This window comes from Procambarus clarkii, chromosome 30 (genome assembly GCF_040958095.1).
Source record: "Procambarus clarkii isolate CNS0578487 chromosome 30, FALCON_Pclarkii_2.0, whole genome shotgun sequence".
NCBI lineage: Eukaryota > Metazoa > Arthropoda > Malacostraca > Decapoda > Cambaridae > Procambarus > Procambarus clarkii.
Genome location: NC_091179.1, coordinates 16061768 through 16084414, shown reverse-complemented (window position 1 = coordinate 16084414; position 22647 = coordinate 16061768). Strand labels below are relative to the sequence as shown.

At 37.1% G+C, this 22647-nt stretch overlaps 1 protein-coding gene across 4 annotated transcripts; it reads right to left on the bottom strand.

The window, feature by feature from the left end:
* Window positions 1-828: 828 nt before the first annotated feature.
* On the bottom strand, window positions 829-21815 carry LOC123765583 (L-serine dehydratase/L-threonine deaminase). Of its 4 annotated transcripts, none has more exons than XM_069333937.1 (8): window positions 21701-21815; window positions 19492-19686; window positions 16331-16498; window positions 14084-14184; window positions 12728-12852; window positions 11164-11266; window positions 6434-6558; window positions 829-2507 (listed from the first exon to the last, which is right to left on the bottom strand). In XM_069333937.1, the coding sequence occupies exons 2-8, from the start codon at window positions 19663-19665 to the stop codon at window positions 2317-2319; spliced, it is 987 nt and encodes a 328-aa protein (XP_069190038.1). In that variant the 5' UTR covers window positions 19666-19686; window positions 21701-21815; the 3' UTR covers window positions 829-2316. The 4 variants fall into 4 exon arrangements, with proteins under 4 accessions (XP_069190038.1, XP_069190041.1, XP_069190039.1 ...); XM_069333940.1 differs by lacking the exon at window positions 12728-12852 and adding an exon at window positions 11597-11658; XM_069333938.1 differs by having other exon boundaries at window positions 21612-21756.
* Window positions 21816-22647: the final 832 nt, after the last annotated feature.

Sequence of the window (22647 nt, the reverse complement as noted above, 5' to 3'; positions counted from 1 at the left end):
GTATCCTTGAGGTGCTTGTAGGGTTTCTTTTGAACACTGAGGTGTACCAAATCTACACAGTAAAATAACAACGTACTGGAGTAAACGATATGGAAGAAAATGTAGAATAGAACCAGTGAAGAGCAGAGGTGCCATAGGCACAATCAGAGAACACTGTATAAACATCAGAGGTCCGCGGTTGTTCAACGTCCTCCCAGCAAGCATAAGAAATATTGCCGGAACAACCGTGGATATTTTCAAGAGGAAACTAGATTTATTCCTCCAAGGAGTGCCGGACCAACCGGGCTGTGGTGGGTATGTGGGCCTGCGGGCCGCTCCAAGCAACAGCCTGGTGGACCAAACTCTCAAGTCAAGCCTGGCCTCGGGCCGGGCTTGGGGAGTAGAAGAACTCCCAGAACCCCATCAACCAGGTATCAACCAACCAGGTCATAACCCTTGCAAGAAGAGTTATAAAGTCTTGGGGGCCCCCCTTGATGTTGATAGTTCTTTCTCAGTATGCCTATTGCATCTGCTTTTCAGTGAAGCTATTATGCATATCCTGCCATGCTTCCTTGTCTCATGTTATGTTATTTCCATGTGCTGATTTGAAACCAGTCCCTTTTAATATTTAACAAATAAAGTATCATATACATATCTCGCCTGCACTCTACAGACTGCAGATTTAAGGATTTAAATTAGTCTATAATTTGAGTGGATTCTAACGGTAAAGTATCTTTGCACGTTCTCCAGGTCGGCAATTTCTACAGCTTTGAATGGGCCCGTTATTGTTCAACATTATTGTCGTCTTGAAGAGTATCATTGGTATGGCAACTATAATAATAACAATAATAATATTATTATTATTTATTTATTTACAAGGTACAATGGGTAGGTGAGATTACATAAGACTGGTATTTTTACATTCTTGCAAAGCCACTAACACGCATAGCGTTTCGGGTAGAAATGCTTTCACTCTACTGTTTGAAAGATGCTTTTTAACCAACCTGTCATTTTTCAACATACTCGCCCAAAATCTGGTTAATGTAATGCAATCTTGATAGAATGGATTGTGTTGGAACAGAACCCTTGAGGTAGAATTTATTTCTGGAACAAATCTTGTTATAATGGATTTGTATAACAGACCCCAATGTTCCATCTTGATACAATGGTCTAACTTAATAAAGAATATGCCTCTGTCATGCTCTTACCTTTAGTATTCCTTCTGTAAATGGGTACATCTCGGTCATTTCCTTGTGCTTGAACTGTGCGACTTTTCATTACCAAGGGATCAGGCGACAAATTTTGTTCTTGACAAAAATGACATATGGGTTCACTATACTGTACAAACTATAAACTTGCCAATGCCACTCAATTAAAGAGCAAAGTAACAACAATAGAATAAGAGATTGCAAGTCAACTTTAACAGTCTAATTAACTGGTCTGATGAAAAGGGAGGCTATTGGATGAACATCATAGGAGGTAATAAAAGGAAATGGAGAGAGACCTAGACGTTATAATTGCAAGTGGGTTAGACTACCAAGTAGCAGTCTATTGCAGTAAATATTACCTAACATTTTAGGATTTAAAGAGATTCGTTGAATTGTAATCGGAGAAAGTTACCATTTCATAGTTACATAGTATGTCCTGATCTTGAATACTGTGTAAAGTTTTGGTCACCATATTTGAGAAAAGAATATCGAACAAATTGGAACGTGTTCATTGAGAAGATGATATAAACATGGAAAATAAATCAAATGAAGCCTATTCAAAAGAACTAAATTTATTACACTCTGAAAAGGAGCAGAATAAGAAGCCACAATACAATCATCTAAAATTATCAACAGCATGATAATCTTTGAGTCAATTATAATAGTGTATTTATCAATACTTGTACTAATAATCAAAATACAAAGCATATTCTTTGTATATGGGAGATGAGTACTCAATGAATAATAGATTTGGAAGAGGCTTATAATCTCAGTGTTTATATATTTTAATACTCATACTGATTAACATCATTGTGTTGGAAAAGGATAAATGAGAGATGTGATAATTCATGAACTGTATATGTTTGGGAATTATTAACACAAGGCGCCTTGTCTTTACCAGTTAGAGAAAAGAACACAAGTATAATTATCCAAACAAATCTTCAGATTAATCTGACAAATAATAATCCATGTCATAGATCTTGGAAAAAATCTATGCTAAGATTGAAGTCTGTACAACCAAGCCCAGTTAAGAACTTGAGAGAAAGAACTGGGATGGGTAAGTTTTAAAGTGTTGAACTATGGCAATTACATAAAAAAGCTGCAGAGAGAGTTTCTGTTTAAATTATAATTAATGAACATGAAACTGGTTTTTCCAAGCCATTAATAATTCCAGAGTCACAATATTGCCACCACATACCACAAATATAATTGGTCCATCTTTGTGTATGACACCTTGAAGGATCAAGTCTTTGATGATCCCACAATATCCGGCCGCTAATGCTGCTCCACATGCAGGCTCAACAAGTATGCGGTGTTCGTCTGAAATATATAAAAAGTGAAAAATCAAGTCCTGTATTTCAGTAATGTCACTGTCACCACCACCACCTTACACCCCCTCCTCCCTCCCCTTGATCTTAATTAGAGTGGAAGACATACAGCCTTTACTGTGGAGAAGTTGGGCCCCAGCATTTCTGCCTTTTACTGCAGGGGATACAATGACATTTGCCTTGCTGATATAATTATTTCAATAATTATATTTATAATTATTGAACAATTATTTTATTTACATTCGAGACATTTAAGTTGGTGTGACAAAGCTACTGCATTCATTGTTAAAGAAAAAAATATTTGAGTGTTTAAACTACTAGTTTAACTTGATCTCTCTTAACATACATGTACTCTTAATTTATTAATAAATGTTATCTCTTGTAATAAATCCAAGAGAAAATATTACATTTTGAATAAACTGTTGCAGCTTCGCTATTTTAAATTCATTGTAGTGGCTTGCTAGACAATACCGCTGACTACAACACACCCATTCCATGCTACTTACACAAGTCAGATGCAGCTACCTATCCCTGCTACAGTACATAGAATCAAATGCTACAGTATTGTCTGGAACAGCCTGGTACTAACTACATCGTATCACTGATCTGGAAAGGAGCTTAATAAATAATAGGCCAAGCTGGGTTTAGGCCTTCACACACTATCACCCCCCCCTCTCCCAGAGCAACAGCTCAGTCAATTCTAGTTGTCCTTTCAAGGCCAAGGCATGGGAAATATACTAGATGTGGTTAAATCTCTATACAGACAGGTTCTCTTTGTAGTTGTTTTTCATCTAAAGGTTGAAATTTTACTCTGTGAAATCGGCCCACTAATGGAAAATATTAGGGTATGAATGGTAACTCTTAATATGACTCCAATCAAGTTTTTGATGATTTTTGGAGATAGATTCAACATTACAAGAATCAGTTGGAGCTTGGGGAAAGCTGTTGAGGATATTTAAAACCAACTTCTATGGTTTGTTTTCATTTTGAGTTTGCAAGGTTTTCATTCACTCATGTATGGCCCTGTTATCTTTTGAAAATGAGATTTTTGAGGCTGGGGATGCGAGAAGTATGTTAGATGTTATTTTGTTTTGCAGACATGTTCATTTGAAGTTCTCCATTACAAGTTAAAATTAAAATTTTGCTAAGTGAAATTAACCAATACATCATGGGAAATTCATCCTGGTGGCATCTCTGTTTGCAATGAAGCCCTCACCATAACGAATTGGGGTTGACCCCATATAGTTTGTTGAATCCAGGTTATACTGTACAGTATTTGGATCGGGTAGTAAGGTTACACAACTTGGTGCTTTTCACTGCTAGTAGTAGTAGTACTTTTCATCCTTGAAATTACTCTCTGTCTCCAACCTTGTTCATTCTTTTTTGGCAAGGAATATCTTTTGTAGGTGTCTTCTGGTGGATGCTTGGTTTGTCTATTCGTAATGCAGAGTTAACCGTGTAAAACTCGCGCTCTTTGGGTTACTGGTCATTTTGTTAACCCCGTTTCCTTGGTGCTGTGTTCCTGTAATGTATGGTAGGATGAAAGGCCAGGTAATCTGGTAGGTGGTTCGACCACCAACCAGTCTCATGTGTATTCATGTACACAATGTGTGCTAGTATATTACTGTTTTCTTTTTTAATGTGTCTATGGCTAATATCCAGGCTCTGGATCTCTGGCACTCTTAATAGTGCTAGGGGCTGATTATCTTTTGGATATTCCTCATCATTGTAGAGACTTGCCTTTCCAGTCACCAAGTATCCTCTAACCTGAGCCCTGGATTTCCAGCCTTTTCACATCACCTTTCTTTGTGGGTTCTTTTATTATTGCTTCTTTTAGCCAAAAACCAGTTTTCCTCTCCATGGCCCCACTGGGAGTATGCACTAAGGAGCCACTGAGGACCTGCTCAGGAAACAAACATTAAAATGTAATGAAGGCTCCATTTCTAAAGGGGAAAGGGGGCTCTGTAGCTGCCTGTACCTACTCTTTTTGCCCATCTTCCCCATTAGGATTTAGAGCCATTTTGAGGCAGCACACAAGCAAGTTGGGTGGGCAGGTGGAACCCTTGGGGATAACTTGAGCTGCCATCTGGTGGTGCACTGGCATATTAGTGCTTGGTTTGTTGACATCAGGCAAATAGGTTCCCTTGTTTCCATCTTTTCTTTCTTTCATATGATACACTGTTTTTCTTTGCCTGTACTTTCTAGGTATTTTTACTGTTATGAGGTTACTCTTAAAGACCCATGCTCGTCTTGCTTCTATGATAACACCAGATTCTAGTCATGATATTTGATAGGCTAGTACAAGTCCAGAAGGCTAGTTGTGTTGTTATATGGTACTGAACCTAATGCTCCAAGCAGCTACTTTGACAAACCAGAAAAAGAGCATTTCAATAGATTCAACGCTATTTACTTTTCATGGATATAATTTTAGGCAAAACTTGCTTTCACGGTAACTGGCAAGGTACTCAAATGAAATGAGTTTAAGCTTTTTAAATTCTACTTGGTTAACAAAAATAAGTTGGGCCTTGCCTTATAAAATTTGCAATGTTTTTTATATGCTGGTATATTTATATATATAATGTATATGGTAATATTAGTTGTAATGGGGCATAGTATTTCTATAGAAATAAAAGAAATTGCCTAATTTTTAGGTTACAAGAACACTGAGGTCATGGCTAAAGCATACTACTGTATATTGTCAATGAATACAATTGGATGAGAAATTTCATATTTTAATGCCACTAGTAAATACTGACTTTTAATGTTTGAAGATTAATTATGCAATTGCGTTTGAATTATCAAAAACAACAGAGGCTCAATTTATGAAGAAATATCTTCATCTGTTTTTTCTCAAAGTACTGTATTATAACTTTCATAATGAATGACCAGTCTAAATATCTTTCATGTCCATCTTCCTTTATGTTCAATACATTCACAATCCAATTCTCACAAAGGTATTTGAAGTTCGTCCTTCTTCACTTATTATCAAGTTAAGAGTTACATTGAACAAACCAGCCAGAGGCTTGGGCTCATCTCTGCCAAATATAAAAGTTAACCAAACCTTTAAAAAGCACAGTACTTATGTGAAATAAATTTACATAAACAATTACAGACAGTTCCCCAATTACAAATGAGTTACGTTCACTAAAGCATTTGTTCGAAATGAGGATCAAGATTTTCCGTATGTGCAATGCTATTAGTGGGAGATGCATTCCCAGGCCACCAAAAATCCTCACAAAACCAAACCAATATTTTAGGGACATGTAATATAAAAAAACCACAACATTATTTACCTTTAATGATGGAGTTATCCTGCTTGTCAAAGTTAGCTGTTTTTGAAGAGTGAAGTGGTATAATTATATTAATAAATAAATGAAAATACTTGTGCACTGTATTGGTGGTCCACCATTTTGTATTTGACCTCACCAGTAAATGTCTTCCCACCCTCCTATCTCCAGCCCAGGACACCACCCCACCAACACAGTAGAAGCGATCAAATCATGCGAGTGTGGGTCATCGAGGATTCAAGGCCACTGGGAATCTGACGTGTCTCTCACACACCCAGCCACCCAAACCTACATCCCCATGCACCCACCAAAACCTATACCCCCATGCAAACCTGCACCTCCACCCCCCTCCTCCCCCACCTATACAATACTGTACTCCATGTGGCTCCAGCACAGACATTCACAGCTCCGCAAAATTCAAAGGGATGCTCTAGCGAGTTAGTACAGTACAATGACTATGCATGAAGGGAATACATGAGGACCTGGGAGAATGTTTATATGGACAAATGTTCGTAAGGCGAATGTTTAATAAGCGAGAACTCCCTGTACTATATACTGTAATTTTCACAAAGTGTATAAAACAGTTGTATAGACAGTGTGTGCATAATGAATTTTGGAAGAAACTACTCACCAGCAAATTTCTCACATGCTTCTACGGCTTGCTTGTCAGAGATAACATTAGATAGCAACTGGATACCTTGCTTTAGATCAAAGACTCCTTGAGTCACACACAGTGCACCAAGGGTCTTGGCAATGCTGAAAGAAAAATTCTATATATTACACAATACAGTATGACAGTTGCAAACATTTGTTTCTTATAGCACATGTATAACAAAACACACACACATATATATATAAAAGAAAGAATATGGCTTCAAGAAGAAGAGCTAAGCTTAACCAAATTTCAAGAAGCATTCTATTACCCAAGTTACCATAATGTGGCAGGAAGGAAAAAAGGCTGGGATAACTATCTTTTCTGTCCTAACAAAAGGCCTTTTATACTGCTTCCCAGAGATCATGCTCAAAAATGAAAAATGGGATAGAGTAATGGGCTAAACTAGGTGATGCATATCTAGCAGATAGAGAATAGTGCCATTTGAGAAACCAGTATCAAGCAGAGTTCAATGGTAATCAGTCCTTGGCCCCCCTACTGTTTCTACTTGATTTATGTGAATGACATAACTAAGCAAACTCACAGATTACACATGATACATGTCAGTGCTGAAGATTACGTGAAGCTCATAGGGAGAATGATAACAAGAAAACTGCAGAATCCTTTAGGAAGAATTCATCAAGCTGAAGGAAATGCTCAGATAATGGGTTACTGGTATTCAATCCCAATACAAGTAAGGTGGTAAGAATGGGAATAGGAAATAGGTCAAAGTGACAAATAAGAATAGACTAAAGCCTGAATAAAGAAGCATTCACAACATTATACTGTACATCACCTATATGAGGCCAGTACTGTACTGTAACACCATGTGGGGTCCACTCATTTTTTATGTCCAATATTCCTGTTTCTACCGACTGCACCTGTGAGAAATATTACAACTTGTATAGATATTGGATGTTCTTAGTTTGTATCTACTATATTGGACTGACTACTCACAGAGGCTACTAAGGTAAAGGAAATATGCAAGAGCAAGGGCACAATTTTAGCCACACTGCCTTGCACCTGCGTATGCATGTTCAACCCAGATATAGTTCTGATACTTTTCAATTGAAGATTTTAAAGTCTCGTCATCTATAATCAACCTCAATGGGGGATTTCACTGGCTGAAAGTTTGGCATAAAATATTTAATATTATGATGAGTTAGATTATTTCTGTAGCAAAGGACCACAAAGTGTGCAAATGAGAAATGATCTACATAAAGTCTCAAGGTATTAGTAAACCAAGTTTGTTTCCATCTTAACACTTCGGCGGTCCAGCCTTTCCACACGTTCACAACCGTAAATGTTCTGGGCTCTTCTGCCAATGAGAAGCTAACAAGTCAAAGGGACATAATGGTCCAACCGAGAGACGGCTGAAGTTAATAAAGAATGTCCTCGATGCTTAACCCTTCCACTGCACGAGTCATTCAGGGATGACTGTGGCATATCTGACCAACCTGTGCCAACCTCATTACTCATCTAGTAATGAGTTAACTTATCCTGTAATATTTAAAACTCCCATGGGTTTTAAATATTACAGGACTCACATCGACTTTCTCAGGCCTCCAGTAAACAAACGCCATTTTCAAAAAGTATCATGGACACTGTTCCTGGGTGTGAAAGCCTTAGTACTGAGAAAGCAACCAAGAGTAGTACATGCAGCACAAGCTAACACCACCGTTCAGCTTGTGTCCACAGCATCACTTAAAAATGATGAAACTTATAAGCCGGACTATATGGTAAGGACCCCCTCACCAGACAAGCCACACATCCAGATAAGCAGAATTCTTACCGGGGAGTTAAAAAATTACTATATTCACAATTTTTTGTACCACAACCAACATACAGCAATTCAAATTTCCACACACTCTAAATCAAAAAATATAATTTAAAAAGAGAAACCTCAGCATACCTTATTGTAGCTGGTTATAGTTTGTCTTGTGTGATATGGTACATCTTTCCATTCACTTGGACTGTATGGATCTCGAACATGGACCCCACGCATGTGAGGCTGTAGCTCTATCAAAACTGTACATCTTGGAAGGTGCAGTCCTTGAAAATTTATGTAATCTACTCTCCAGTTATTCAAATTTCTGTTTGGATATGGTGAAGTTTTGCCAGAAAATTATCCAAACTCGATTTTGGCCAGATAACCCAAATATTCGGTTCAGTGGGCTTTGGATAACCGTGCTCGTACAATATCTTGTTGCAGCTCATCATCATCTTTGATATTGTAGATCTTGAAATGTGTAATTCTTGAAAATTTATGCAACCTAATCTCCGATCAACCATATTTGTCCAGATATGACAAAGTTTTGTCAGAAAATTATCCTGAAGCAATTTTGACCAGATAACCAATTATTTGATGCAATGGGCTTTGGATAACTGAGCTCGTACAGTACTGTAACCGATTATTTTGCAATGATAGTATCATACAAGATCCTGACTGCAATAAAGACTAATACTGTACATTGTTCAGATATCGGTGTTTGTGATATTCACAGCACAATGCAGATGGCTACTGCACTCTGTTATTGTTTGGTGTATCTATGCATCATGAAACAACAGCTCATGCTCTTGTTAGAAAATAAGCTTGTGGAAAATTAGCCATTTTCAGGATTTAGTGACCAAGATTCTGATAATCCTAGCAGTGTGCCTAGAATTAGCAATGTGTGTAGTATGCTGGCAGGGGGAACTTTGCAGACATGGGTGCCATTGCCAGCAGACTAGCATGTACTGTAATTACCCAAGTGTAGTTACAGGATGAGAGCTATGCTCATGGTGTTCCTTCTTCCCAGCACTGTCATATAACACTTTGGAACTCCTGACGGTTTTGACCTCCACCACCAGCGGTTCTTTCACCAGCACAGCAATACCTCCATCATTCTTAAATTTTCTGTCATGTCTCCAAATTGAGGAGCCCCTTGGGAACACAACCTCATTTAAAACATTATCCTCCAGTTCCACCTAGGTTATTACGACAATATCTGACATCTTAAGCTGGATTATATCTCCAGTATTTTTTTTTATCTCATTATGTTGGTATATAAAATTTTCAGGAACATGTTCTTTCTCCTTTACTCTCCCTTCCTCTACCGATTTTGTTGGTTTGCTTTTATGTACCATTTCACAGGCTTCCCAATCCCTATCACCTGGAAGAATTTTTTTTTCTTAGTTCCTATTCCCATTCAGCTGTTTTGCATCATCATTTGTTTTATTGGAAATTTTGGAATAGTTTTTGTTGGGCCGAAAGGAAGGCTCCAATATGAGCTTAATATGGCTCCAATCACGTTTTTAATGCTTTCTGTAGATAAGTGCAACATTATAAGAAATAGTAATGGACAAATATTTAAAATATTTAATATTTAAATATTTATAGCCAAATTCTATGGTTCATTCTAATTTTGAGATTCCCAGTTTTTGTTCACAAATATAAGTCCCTTTCCTTTGAAAATGAGGATTCAAAGCTAGGACTTGGGAAATATGCTAGCTGTAGTTTAAATATTTTTACAGACAGCTTCTCTTGGTACTTGTCCTTCATGTGACAAGTTGAAATTAAAATTTTGCTCTAAAATCAGCCCACTACCAGTATTGGGAAATATTAGGGTATGAATGCTAACTCTTAAAATGGCTCCAATCACGTTTTTGATGATTTTTGTAGATAAGACTCAACATGACAAGAAACAGTTGGAGCCTTGGGAAAGCTATCGAGAGTATTTAAAACTACAGGTAAATTCTATGGTTCATTTTCATCCTGAATTGGCAAGACTTTCGTTCGCTCAGTTACCTGCTACCTTTTGAAAATGAGTTTTAAGGCTGAGGATGTGAGAACTGTCATAACTAGGTATGGTTAAATTATTTTTTGCAGATGTGTTCATTTGGTAGTTGTCTATTATATTATAGGCTGAAATGAAAATTTTGCCAAGTGAAATTAGCCCATGAGGTGTGGGAAATGCACCCTGGAGGCATTTCCGGTTGCAACCAATCCCTCACTACAATGAATTGGGTTTGGTCCCACACAGTTCATTAAATCGAGGTTGTACTGTATATTCAAATACATACCTACACATATTATATATACATATTATATAAACACATTACACACACACATATTGAAGAAAAAAAAAAAAGAGGCATATGATCACTAGGTACAAAATAGTAACGGGAATTGATAAAATTGATAGGAAAGAATTCCCAAGACCTGGAACTTCAAGAAAAAGAGGTCATCGATTTAAACTAATTAAACAAAGCTGCTGAAGAAATAAGAAAATTCACTTTCGCAAACAAAGTGGTAGACAGTTAGAACAAATTAGGCGAGAAGGTGGTGGAGGCCAAAATCGTCAGTAATTTCAAAGCGTTATATGACAGTGCTGTGAAGATAGGATACCACAAGCATAGCTCTTAACCTATAACTACACTTAGGTAATTACACACGTGTGAAAATGAAAAGGACTCGTGTCTTAAAGCTTTCGAACACACACTTGTGTTTTCATCAGAGACTGAATGCAAATGAAAGAACCTTGATGAACCGAGCATGTTTTCCCGTCTGAAAACAACGGAAAACCATACAGTGCAGAACTGCATGGCCAAAGTGAAAATGCATTAATGAATAAAAATCAAGGCACATCATGCCAAAGTGTACAATATTAAATCTTCACAGGATCCTAAATAATCAAAATATACAGCAACAAGAGAATTGTCATTCTTACCTAGTAATATCTCCAATGGAAACTGGCTTCCCTGCTTGCAGTGCTGCATTTAAAGCATGAGCACCTTTTGTCTCCATAGCTACCACTGGAATATCTGCAGCATCTGCCATGACAAACTAAAGGTGTAATATAAGCACTTAAATCCACAAGCACAAAACATGGTCAAAAAGAGAATACAATGCAGTTTTTAATACAAGGTAGTCACATACCAAGAAATTAGATCAGTATGTATTTTGTGCATATACACTAATTGTGTCTTATAGCAATTGGTCATTTCTAATTACAGTACTCTAATATTTACCTCTGATGTTTCATTCCCGTACATCTACTCTAGCTCTAGGTAGGGGTGGCCATAGCAGCCCTATTTGACATGTGTTTCTAATCTAAACTACTACTACTCCTTAACTCTACCTTTCTAATGTACTGTACTAACCCCCGTGTAGCCTGTAAGCACTTCTTGCAGTCTTATCTTCCAGTCCTTCACCATCCAAACCACTGTAATGTACAGTGGAATTCCAATTTTATATGTGGATGTGGTCCTTGAGACGTCGTGTGGAATCCTACCTCATACAATGAAATTGGGAATCTTAAGGGAAAATGCATTTTAGGAACAAATATTTATAACACAAGATAATAAATGCAAACATTTATTAATGCAATATACAAACAATAAACATGAGGGCATGCAAACCACCATAGCTCCACTTCCTCCACCTCGCTGGTGGAATAACCACCATAGTTCCACTCCCTCCACCTTGCTGGTGGAATAACCACCAATGCTCCACTCCCTCCACCTTGCTGGTGGAATAACCACCAATGCTCCACTTCCTCCACCTCGCTGGTGGAATAACCACCAATGCTCCACTCCCTCCACCTCGCTGGTGGAATAACCACCAATGCTCCACTCCCTCCACCTTGCTGGTGGAATAACCACCAATGCTCCACTCCCTCCACCTCACTGGTAGAGGAAGTGGATGACCACATTCAAGATTCTCAAGGGAATCGACAGGGTAGATAAAGACAGGTTATTTAACACAAGGGGCACATGCACTAGGGGACACAGGTGGAAACTGAGTGCCCAAATGAGCCACAGAGATATTAGAAAGAACTTTTTTAGTGTCAGAGTGGTTGACAAATGGAATGCATTAGGAAGTGATGTGGTGGAGGCCGACTCCATACACAGTTTCAAGGGTAGATATGATAGAGCCCAGTAGGCTCAGGAACCTGTACAACCTCTTGATTGACGGTTGAGAGGAGGGTCCAAAGAGCCAGAGCTCAACACCCACAAGCACAATTAGGCGAGTACTGGTGGAATAACCATCTCCACTCCCTCCACCTCACTGGTGGAATAACCGCCTCCACTCCCTCCACCTCACTGGTGGAATAACCATCTCCACTCCCTCCACCTCACTGGTGGAATAACCGCCTCCACTCCCTCCACCTCACTGGTGGAATAACCGCCTAAACTACCATACTTGACCAACTCTCCTACTCCACATTTAACTCCTTACTGTTTATTCCTGTATATCAATTAATGCCAAGAAAGTTTCCAAGAATCCCTTACTATGCTTATGGAGACCCTTAAAGATGCCACATAGGAGTCCACCACCGCCCACTGACACAACAATGGCAGCCGGCTTCTCAGGACACTGTTCCATTATTTCAGTCACTATAGTGCTGTGCCCTTCCCTAAAATATCAGATTAAGATTTAATGAGAAGCATATTCAGCATGTACAGATTCAAATGAAGTAAAATAATTATGTACAGTACATTACAGTAAATAATAGGTTTTTTTTTAAAGTCTTGTCTATTGCAATGTACGTGAACACTGATCAGTTCTGTTCAGGTTCAAGAAAGAAGGCAAAATCATTTGTTGAATCAAAAAGTAATATGAAATGTTATTTATAAACATGAACACAAGTTAAATATTATTTTTGCTATCATCAGTGATCAACCTTGTTGAAAAGGGGAAGTGCCACCAATGACAAGGTAGCTTCTGTGCCAGCTCCCACTCTGCTTCCCTTGCTCTCTAGGTAGGTGGTATCCCATCATCCTGGTAACCAACCTTTAATTTACATATACCTTCTTATATGGAAACTTCATCTTTGTTGTGTCATGGGCAACCAGGCCTGCGAGTTGGGCCTTTCTAGAAGATCTGCTTCTCTTACCAAAGGAGGGGACACTCCCTACTGGCCTCCTGACTCGGCATCCATCCCTAATCACCTTCCCTGCAACTTTTGTGGCAGTGGCTATCAATATGTCACCCAGTGTGACCACCTTTATATTAATTAAAAGTTGACCAGCGATTACAACAATAGTACCATATACCCTGTCACCACTCTCGGGAAGCCATGGCAATGTACTTACCCTCACCTTTGCTGAAGTACTTTGCATTTGTATTCAATATATTTGGTCCACCTACATAGACCAAATATTTTAATATTAATTAAAAAGATGAATATGTACTGTAGTCGATTATCTCCAGCTCCATTGTCAACATCCAGTCTCGAGAACAGGCCAGCCTCACTGCTTCCCATTTATGACATCACTTTAAAAGACCACCAATGATGTCCAGCTGAATGCCCGTGTTGGTACTATTATCATCCCATCCCATCTTTCTGCTGGAGGTAGGGTTTACCAAGACTGTCATTGTGATATTAAGACTATAGCTTAAAATGTCAGAGGCACTCCACTGTCCAAGTGGATACTTTTGCTCTCTTTCTAGTCTCCTGCTCTGGATTTGTTTCTCAGGCTGATATAAAATAGTTTGACCAGTAATGGGCTGTGTTAAAGCTGAAGCTATTAAGGTAGGGCTTCAGAAAGAGCACAGTAGAACTTAGCTAAGGGAGCAGCCGAATGATATAGCTTAAATATAAACATCTGGACACCCACATACTGTACATGTAAGCAACATCTTACCAAATATCTGGATGGTCAAATGGATGGACTAAGCAGCAATTGCCATTCTGAGCCAGTTCTTGGGCTTTTTCATGAGCAGCATTCCACACATTGCCATGTACCTTTAAAAGCAAGTGTTTTAAACCACAACAACAATCTATGCTTCTTATATATCAGATAAAAAGGATGCACCAAGTGGTCTCTTCTGGATGCATTACTACACACTTGTACAATTCACGACACAAATTTAACCCTTAGACCGCGCAATATATGATTTGACAAAAAATAATTTAAGATAAGTTTTTAAAACTTGCACAATCACTTTCAATTTTTTTGCATAATCAACTAGGCAAATGCTCCAACTTTGTCTAAATGATCACAACGTAACTTGAAAAAGCAGTGAATCAAAATTAATTTTAAAATTGAATACTAAAAACTTCAGATTTTCAATTCAGAATAAAAAATATGAACTATCATTAATTGTTCATTTAATGTTGTTATTCTCTCAGAATAGCATATGATCTTCATTTTCATTAAATTAGAATATAAGTTTTTAGTATAGTTTACTGTAAAAAAAAAATTGTCAATAGGACATTCGAAATATGTGGCAAATTTAGAAAAAAAAAAAAAATTATAACTCCAAATGTATAAAGTTAATGAAAAATCCATTCTGATGGGATTGTAGAACAGACAACTGAGCACACAATATGTCAAAATAGTGAGAATCGGTTAATAACTGGAATTTTAGAAGTCACTCAAAGTTGAAACTCTGGTTTCAGAGATAATTGAAGTTAAAGTTATCATCAAAGAATAAAGGTAGTTTTAATTCGTTAATTTAATTGTATGTTTTAATAAACGTTGTTTGGCATTCGTACTCGAATATGTGAAAGTTGTAGGTCAATATGTGTTGAAATGAAGTCAAGAAAAAATAACCCCCCAAAAACACAAAATATAGGGATAATTATAATAAATATAATGATTTGGGGGATATATTTAGGGCATCCTTTATATAAGTGAAAAAGCCCTAATATGATCCCTAATCATCAAAACAATCTAAAGCGACAAAGAAAATAGTTTGATAAAAGAGAAAAAAATCAGCCAGAAAAAATTAAAAGTCCCAAGTTTTGCTATTTGTGACCGATTTATTTGTTGACCAATTTCATTCTATCTTCACATAGTTATGAAAACATAGGCATTCTCCAGGATGTAAAGGTTAAAACAAAATCAAATAATAAACAAAGGAGGAGAAGAAAAAAAAAAAAAAAAAAAAAAAAATCCCCTAAAAAAATTATTTTTGGAACATTGATCAAAGTAACATATATTAACATTGGACAATGGATTTATATGATATATAACAAAATAGATCATATTAACATAGTTATTCATTATGTTTTGTGTTATTATGTATTACTCAGCAATGATATAAAGGCACCAACTGCATATCCACTTTGTGGACACTTCTTACTACTATTCTTATTCTTTGAGCATAGGACAGGTGCTTGCATTTCTTTATTACTGCATAATCCTTCAGTTACAGTTATTAGGAGCTGTTCTTATCAACAAAAGTTCTTATTTTTCAAAAATTCGTCTAAAATCAATTTCTGAAAATATTTTTATGAAAGTTTCACGACACTGAAGCCAATAAGTTGGAGATTTGTTTAACATTTTTAAGTTATTTTTACATAATTCAAATATTTTTTGCTGTTATGCCTCCTAAATTCGCGGTAATATGCGCGATCTAAGGGTTAATACTGTATTAGCTTCGTTACCTCAAGTTATATTCTCACTCGTCTTAGTCCCTGTACTTCATTAGCAGTTATTTTTTCATTTCACATTATTTCCACTATCTGTAGAGCCTTATTACTATACCGGTGTTCAATCTTTTATCTCTTCTTCCAGCTTTTCACAGTACCATACCTTCATACAGTTCATATCAGTCTTGCTCCCTCCCGTCTCTTATCGTCATAACCAACTCTTAAGACAGCATATCAACTTGGTGTATACAACCAGTCATTCTGGTGTTCTATGATACCTTGCTTTTTATCTATCTCTGGCAACTTCCCCACGAGGTGCCACAGTAACTATTAAACTTGTTCTATTCCCTGCATGCCTTTACTGTGCTTTTTTTTTTCCTAAACTCAGTAGTTTATTCAGATCCCAATTGTAAAGATCTCTGTGTGTAGTCATATAAACTATGACATTGACTGTACCCTGGACCAGGTGTCCAAATGATTACCCAATTTACTACAACGTTAATAAGCAACTTACAATCACATTTGCGTCTTGTTCTTTGAGCCGTGAAATCATTAGTTGTGGGGTTGATTCAGGGATGACAACCGTGGCTGGAACACCAAACCTCCGAGATGCATATGCAGCAGCCATCCCTGCATTTCCTCCCGATGATGTAATAATATGGTCATAACCATTCTCAAGGTTCTGAAATGTAACAAAATATGTTTAAATTCTTGGGACTAAAACGTTCATATATAGCATTCAGCATGCCACTTATTACCTACAAGAACAGCAATAGAAATTACATATTAGCTCATGCTTTTAAATATATAAATAATCTATCCATTTGTGACAGCAGCTCCACTATTCTGTATATTTTTACATGTGCTTTTTCTAAAATTCACACTCCCCTATGTTGTGCTACTTTAGGGTTACGTTGGCAGTTACTGGACACTTGGATGAGAAAGTCATCGATCTAAAAAGTCAGACTAAAAAATAGTAATACAGTATCAGTATTAGGTCAGAGACTGGACCATAGAGACAGATTTCCAGAACTAAAGGCAGAGGTAAGATTATGAAAATTATGATTAGATGTCGTTTTTTTATAAAATGTTATTGGAATGGATGCTGTACATGCACAGGTATTACAGATATATTAATTAAAACTGGCAGCATCCAGAATTCCAAGTGTCTGTACACCCTGCCAATGTTCTCCAGATGACAACATATACTTTTATAAGAGAATTTCATCAACATAATACACATTATAGTGTACATTATACCCCTCGTCATGTCTACATTTCTGTAAAATCATGCAATACACCTAGAATAACACAGTATACTGAACCTGGTTTTTAAGACACCTTTAAATACCTATGAGGCCAAACAAGTTTCATGTATCCCATGTTTGGTGGCTCATTTCTCCAGAAACTTCACAGCTTTAAGCTCTAATATTACTGACAAGGTAGAAGGATGTGTCAGTACTCTTTAGTGGCGTTCTCATGCTGTTTGGCAACCTTTTTCTCCTCTTCTCATTCAGCCAGAAGTAGAAACACTTGTCAACATCTGGTGACCGATTCTTTGGGAAGTACTGACAGTCAAGTTCTTAGATTAATGTTCAAGGTGTGTTAGCATGGGCCCCGAGGCCTTTTCAAATAAATTGAGATACCGTACTTGGTTTTGGTGTCCAGAGATCAGAAAGGGGACAATTTCAGTAATAGACTCGACTCGTTATTAGCCATAATGCACCTTACTATTTACTGTAATGACAACACTAATGACCTCAGCGTTGTCATCCTAAAGTTGTAAAATTCTACAATTACAGTACCTAAAAATAAGGACAAAAATTAAATCAAATATAACAAAATTTGACAAAAATAACCATGATTTTTAAAAGACCCAGTAACTATCATAGAAAAATGAATATGAATTTAGGTCTTTGAGACCTTGCACATTCCAATATGTTTTTGGAATATATTTGAGAAGTTTCTGGAATTTTGTGGTTCTATTATTATATGCCAATGTCTGGAGACTGGTGACCAGCCGAAGACAGAAATATGTACAGTACAGTACATATACCAAACATGCGAGATACTTCAGCCATGTGAAGTGGATTGACAAAACTAACAAATTTAGATACTGTATCATAAATGTAAAAAATAACCTGTTGTACTTTCTTGCAAATAAAGTAAAATACATCAATCTTCCATGGAGCATAATTAGGAGCATGACAATGTCATAGTGTTAAAAACATAAATTATGCAATGCTTAGTTGTTTAATTGACTTTTCATAACTCAAATCAGCATGGTAGCCATCTATATTATGAGTAAGGCACTGCAAATGCATTAATTTCATATTTTCTCCTCATTCTCCTCGACTAGGAGGCTCGGTCGAGGACCAGGGACGCTAAGCCCTGGAATCATCACAAGGTAAGGTCTCCACTCACCTTACATTAATTAGCCATAACATGGCTGAACAAGTTGATAATGGTTCAAGAGAGACAAACTTCATCAATTCATGTATGTACCTTACCTAAATAAACATTTATTTATTTATTATTATTTAGTTTCAGATTTGTGGGTTGGGTGTTTAGTTAGGCACTCTTTATGAAATTTGTTCTGTGAAGAAACATCGAACATCTTTTTTTTCAGTTACATGTTCAGTTAACATAGTTTATCTTGGGGTTTTGTGGAGAGGTTTGTACGAAACCAAATGATATCTGAATTTATTCATACACTGGATCACGACCAGAGATCTTAACATCAAGTACTGTACTACAATACCTCACAGTATACCATATAAAAGAATATTCCACTTTTTTTTTTTAATTAATCATCAACAGACCTTCATACATCAATGACTATTGTTGAAAAGAAGAACACAGATGAAGTGAAAAATACAGTCTGTGCTCTACACGAGTTTGGAGAATATGAAATTGAAACTGTGAAAATGTTTTAAGAGTATGGGCTTGCACATGCAAGTTATACAAAGTCCAGAGCACGAAGTATGTTGCACCGTAGACTGTTCTGCCCCACATCACTTCTCACCTTCCTTGGTGTTATTGACTTATTTAAATTTAGCCACTTGCCCAAATACCACATTGTAAAAGTGAGATTCCTGACAATTTTCTTGAATTTGCTGTACAGAATTTTTTTGCATTACATTCTGTAACTTTTGCTGTACCACAAGATATCACCCTTGTAATATCTTTCTTTCATAAAATAGTCAGCATGATGACACATGAGATGTCAGATGATGGAAGCTCTCTCTCTCTCTCTCTCTCTAGAGAGCTTTCATAAAATATTCTCAACAACAGAGAGAATTATCAGAGCAGTGTTTTTAATGGGCTCTTAATATGGAGAAAATTGTTAATGTGAGAACACTTTAATCTTGCTCTCTCCCCCTACAATAAGACCTTCTGGGCAAAATGGTGCCAAGTAGAACAGCCCAACAGTTTAAGTGCACTCTCTTTATAATAAAAATATTATCCAAAATGTTCATAACTCTTCCGCTGCAACATTGTTTCTGTTATTCTTTGCATATTTGGAATCGTTGACAAAACTCAGATTAATTTATATACATTAGAAATCATACATTTGAATTAGTCTGTGTACATACAGTACAGTTACACACTTACAATTACCTTGGCCCTCTAATAAAATAAAATAAAAAATTTGGCTACAGTACTGTATCTTACTTTTCCAATGAAATGCCCAATGCCTCGAATCTTAAAAGAGCCTGAAGGCTGAGTGTTATCAAGTTTCAGGAGAACTTCTCGGCCACAAAGCTGTGATAAACTTGTACTTGATATGAGTGGAGATACCATATGCAAGGGAAATGGAGTTTTCTTTGGCATGACATCAGTACCCATCTTGTTGTACCACTTTTCTTCCTGTTGGTGAATGACAAGAACAGTACATCATAAGGATTCTGCTAATAAGTGTTGAATTAATTTTTGTCAGACTGTAAGAGGGATTCTGTATACAGTATGAACATGTATTACAATAATTATGTTAAGTGTCAGAGTCCTTGTTTATAAACCGAGATGTATTATTCACAGTTCTATTGTGCTAATGATGTTTTGTACACTTATGCTCTTGAGCCTAATAGATTGCTGTACCTTCAACTTTCTAGTTTTGCTGATGGCTATGAACAGCTGTGTGTTGGGTTATATCATCTGATAGCCATGTTCTTTGTTAACATTAATATATAACAAATTTAAGAGTTAAGTACAGTACTAGCAAAAGGGTACAGAATTTATATATTTACTGTCTACCCTGGCTTCTCTATATATCATTGGCACAAAGATACCTCAAGCTGGGAAGACCAACAAGGTTGCCCCATACCTTTACAACCAGGGCCAAACTCCAAATAATAGCAGCAGTAGGTATCCAAAAGACACCTACAGAGAGCCTCCCACCGACTCTCTGAGGAGCAAGGCAAAGGGCCGGGCAGGAAACAGTGGAAAACAAGAAAAAATATAAGAACCCAGAGTACAGACCTCCAAAGAATACCAGATCAACCAGGCTGTGATTCATACGTCAGGCTGCGTGCAGCTGCATCCAACAGCCTGGCTGACCAGACGACCAACTAGGCCTGGTCGGAGACCGGCCCACAGGGGTGTTGATTCCCGGAAGCTACTACACAAGGTAGCCACAAGGTAGAACCTGGGAGCCTAGGACACAACCCAAGGAAAAACAGACCAAGAATGAAAGCCCCAGAAACGAGAGCCGACACCCAGGAACCAAAGCCCCAGACCAGGACCTGCCCATCTGTTAAAAATATAACATTTTAGCAAAAATTACAGCCCCTTAATACTGACATTTTATATGCATCTACCTCATCAAGTGGGTTGCTTAGGTTCGTATTTTTCTGTTTAAAGAAAACAATGGGTTTTCTGCCAGCCAGGATCTCAGACTGGAGTAAGAACTAATGCAAGTTCCCCGTGAGCAACGTTCATAGGAAGGAAAATAACAAAAGCCTGTGTAGAGTATCTGGGCCACAAGTTGGGCCCCAAAAATGCACCCACTGGGATGTGGGAAGAGAAATGAAGCTTGTACCAGGATATTGAATAAGATTGTACAGAGCAATAAGCAAAGTCAAGCCTAGTCTAGCCTAGCCTAGCTTAGTCTAACCTATCCTAAGCCAACATAAGCTGCCCGAAACGCTTTATGCAATAGTGGCTTTAGGCATTGTATGTATGTACTAGCTCTATCTATAAATCCATCAATGTGTTGTGTATGTATGTACTTTATCTTAATAAATACAGTATTTGATTTGATTTGATATCTTACGAATACTGCATATAGTTTTGATAACCAGACAACTAATTTTTTTTAATTATCTTTTGTATTATTTGACCTCATCCCCACTGGCAACTCTGCTACAGCAGAGTACAGTAGAGCATTACTCCACATTTAAACCATAGATAAAGATAATAGTACTTCCTACTGATAAACCAGTTTCTAACATTGGAAATGACCATGTATATGGCTACTCCCTACCAATTACCTTAAAATAAAAAAAAACACAAATACACATTAGATATACATATGCACTATAATAAATCCTACATTTTGAGTTAATAAACCAGTTACATAAATCTAAATCACTTCGCACCCATAAGGAAAACGTTAAGGTCGACGCTTATTAAACGTAAATCACCTTATCTAGACAAGGACTAGCTCTCCAGCATCTAAGACACTTAGAGCAGATGACTTGTCTTTATCTTGAGCACATTAATAACACAATGTTGTTATATTCAGCTACTCGGAACAAGTTCCAAGTAGCACGGGCTATGGTGAGCCCGTAACTTACCTGGCACAGGAGCGGGGCAAGAAGCACGGGCTATGGTTAGCCTCCGAATAACACAAATTACACGCCAATATATATATATATAGGAGTACCCGAGAAGTATGGTGGTGGGGCTCGAGTGTGGTGGGAAAAGAAGACCTGAAGGCGACTGACACACCGACGTGTCCCACCCTATCTTATCACTCCTCTTGGAAGACTTACATAAATATATTCTAGAATAACTTAACCAGGCAAGAAAATAAAAGGAGGGTAAGGTAAAAAAAATATCAGTTAAACATTGATTTATTATGGTTTTGGGTTTAAATATAGTGCGCGAGAGGTGCGTGACGTCATAGTTTTAACTTTAAGGGAGCTTTTTAGATACTAGCGGGGTCAAATCAAATCAAATGTTTATTCAGGTAAAGTACATACATACAAGAGGTGATACAAAAATTGATAGATTTATAGATAGAGCTAGTACATACAATGCCTAAAGCCACTATTACGCAAAGCGTTTCGGGCAGGAAAAACACTAAGACTAAAACTTAATACTAAGATTAAAGTATAAATTGTGTTGAGAAAAAATCTGAAAAAAATGAAAAAAGGAGGGGGGAAAACTTGGTAGAAAAATGCAAAAATACAATTTGGTCAACAAACAGCATTGTTTAAAATCGTAGACATGGGTTGACATTTAGGGGTGAGGTAGGTTACATTGAGTTAATTAGGTGGTACTTAGTTTTTATCTTAAACTTAAACTTAAGCTTTTCATCCATAATTCCTTGTTATGCTATTCCTAGCTTTTGTTACGTTGTTAGTGCTAATAAGTTTTGTCACTAAGCAGATAAGAAATTGGAGCGAGTGAATTGTTTAAAAATTACACTTTCAACAGCGCTGCTTTGTCTACTTTGTCATTTTTTCTTAGAATCTTATGTTTTGTTATTTATTTATTTATATATAGAAGAGTTCTCACATTCTTGTAAAACCATTAGCACGCATAACGTTTTGAGCAAGTCTTTAATCCAAAAATTTACCTGGAATACGACCCGCCAAATCATACCTA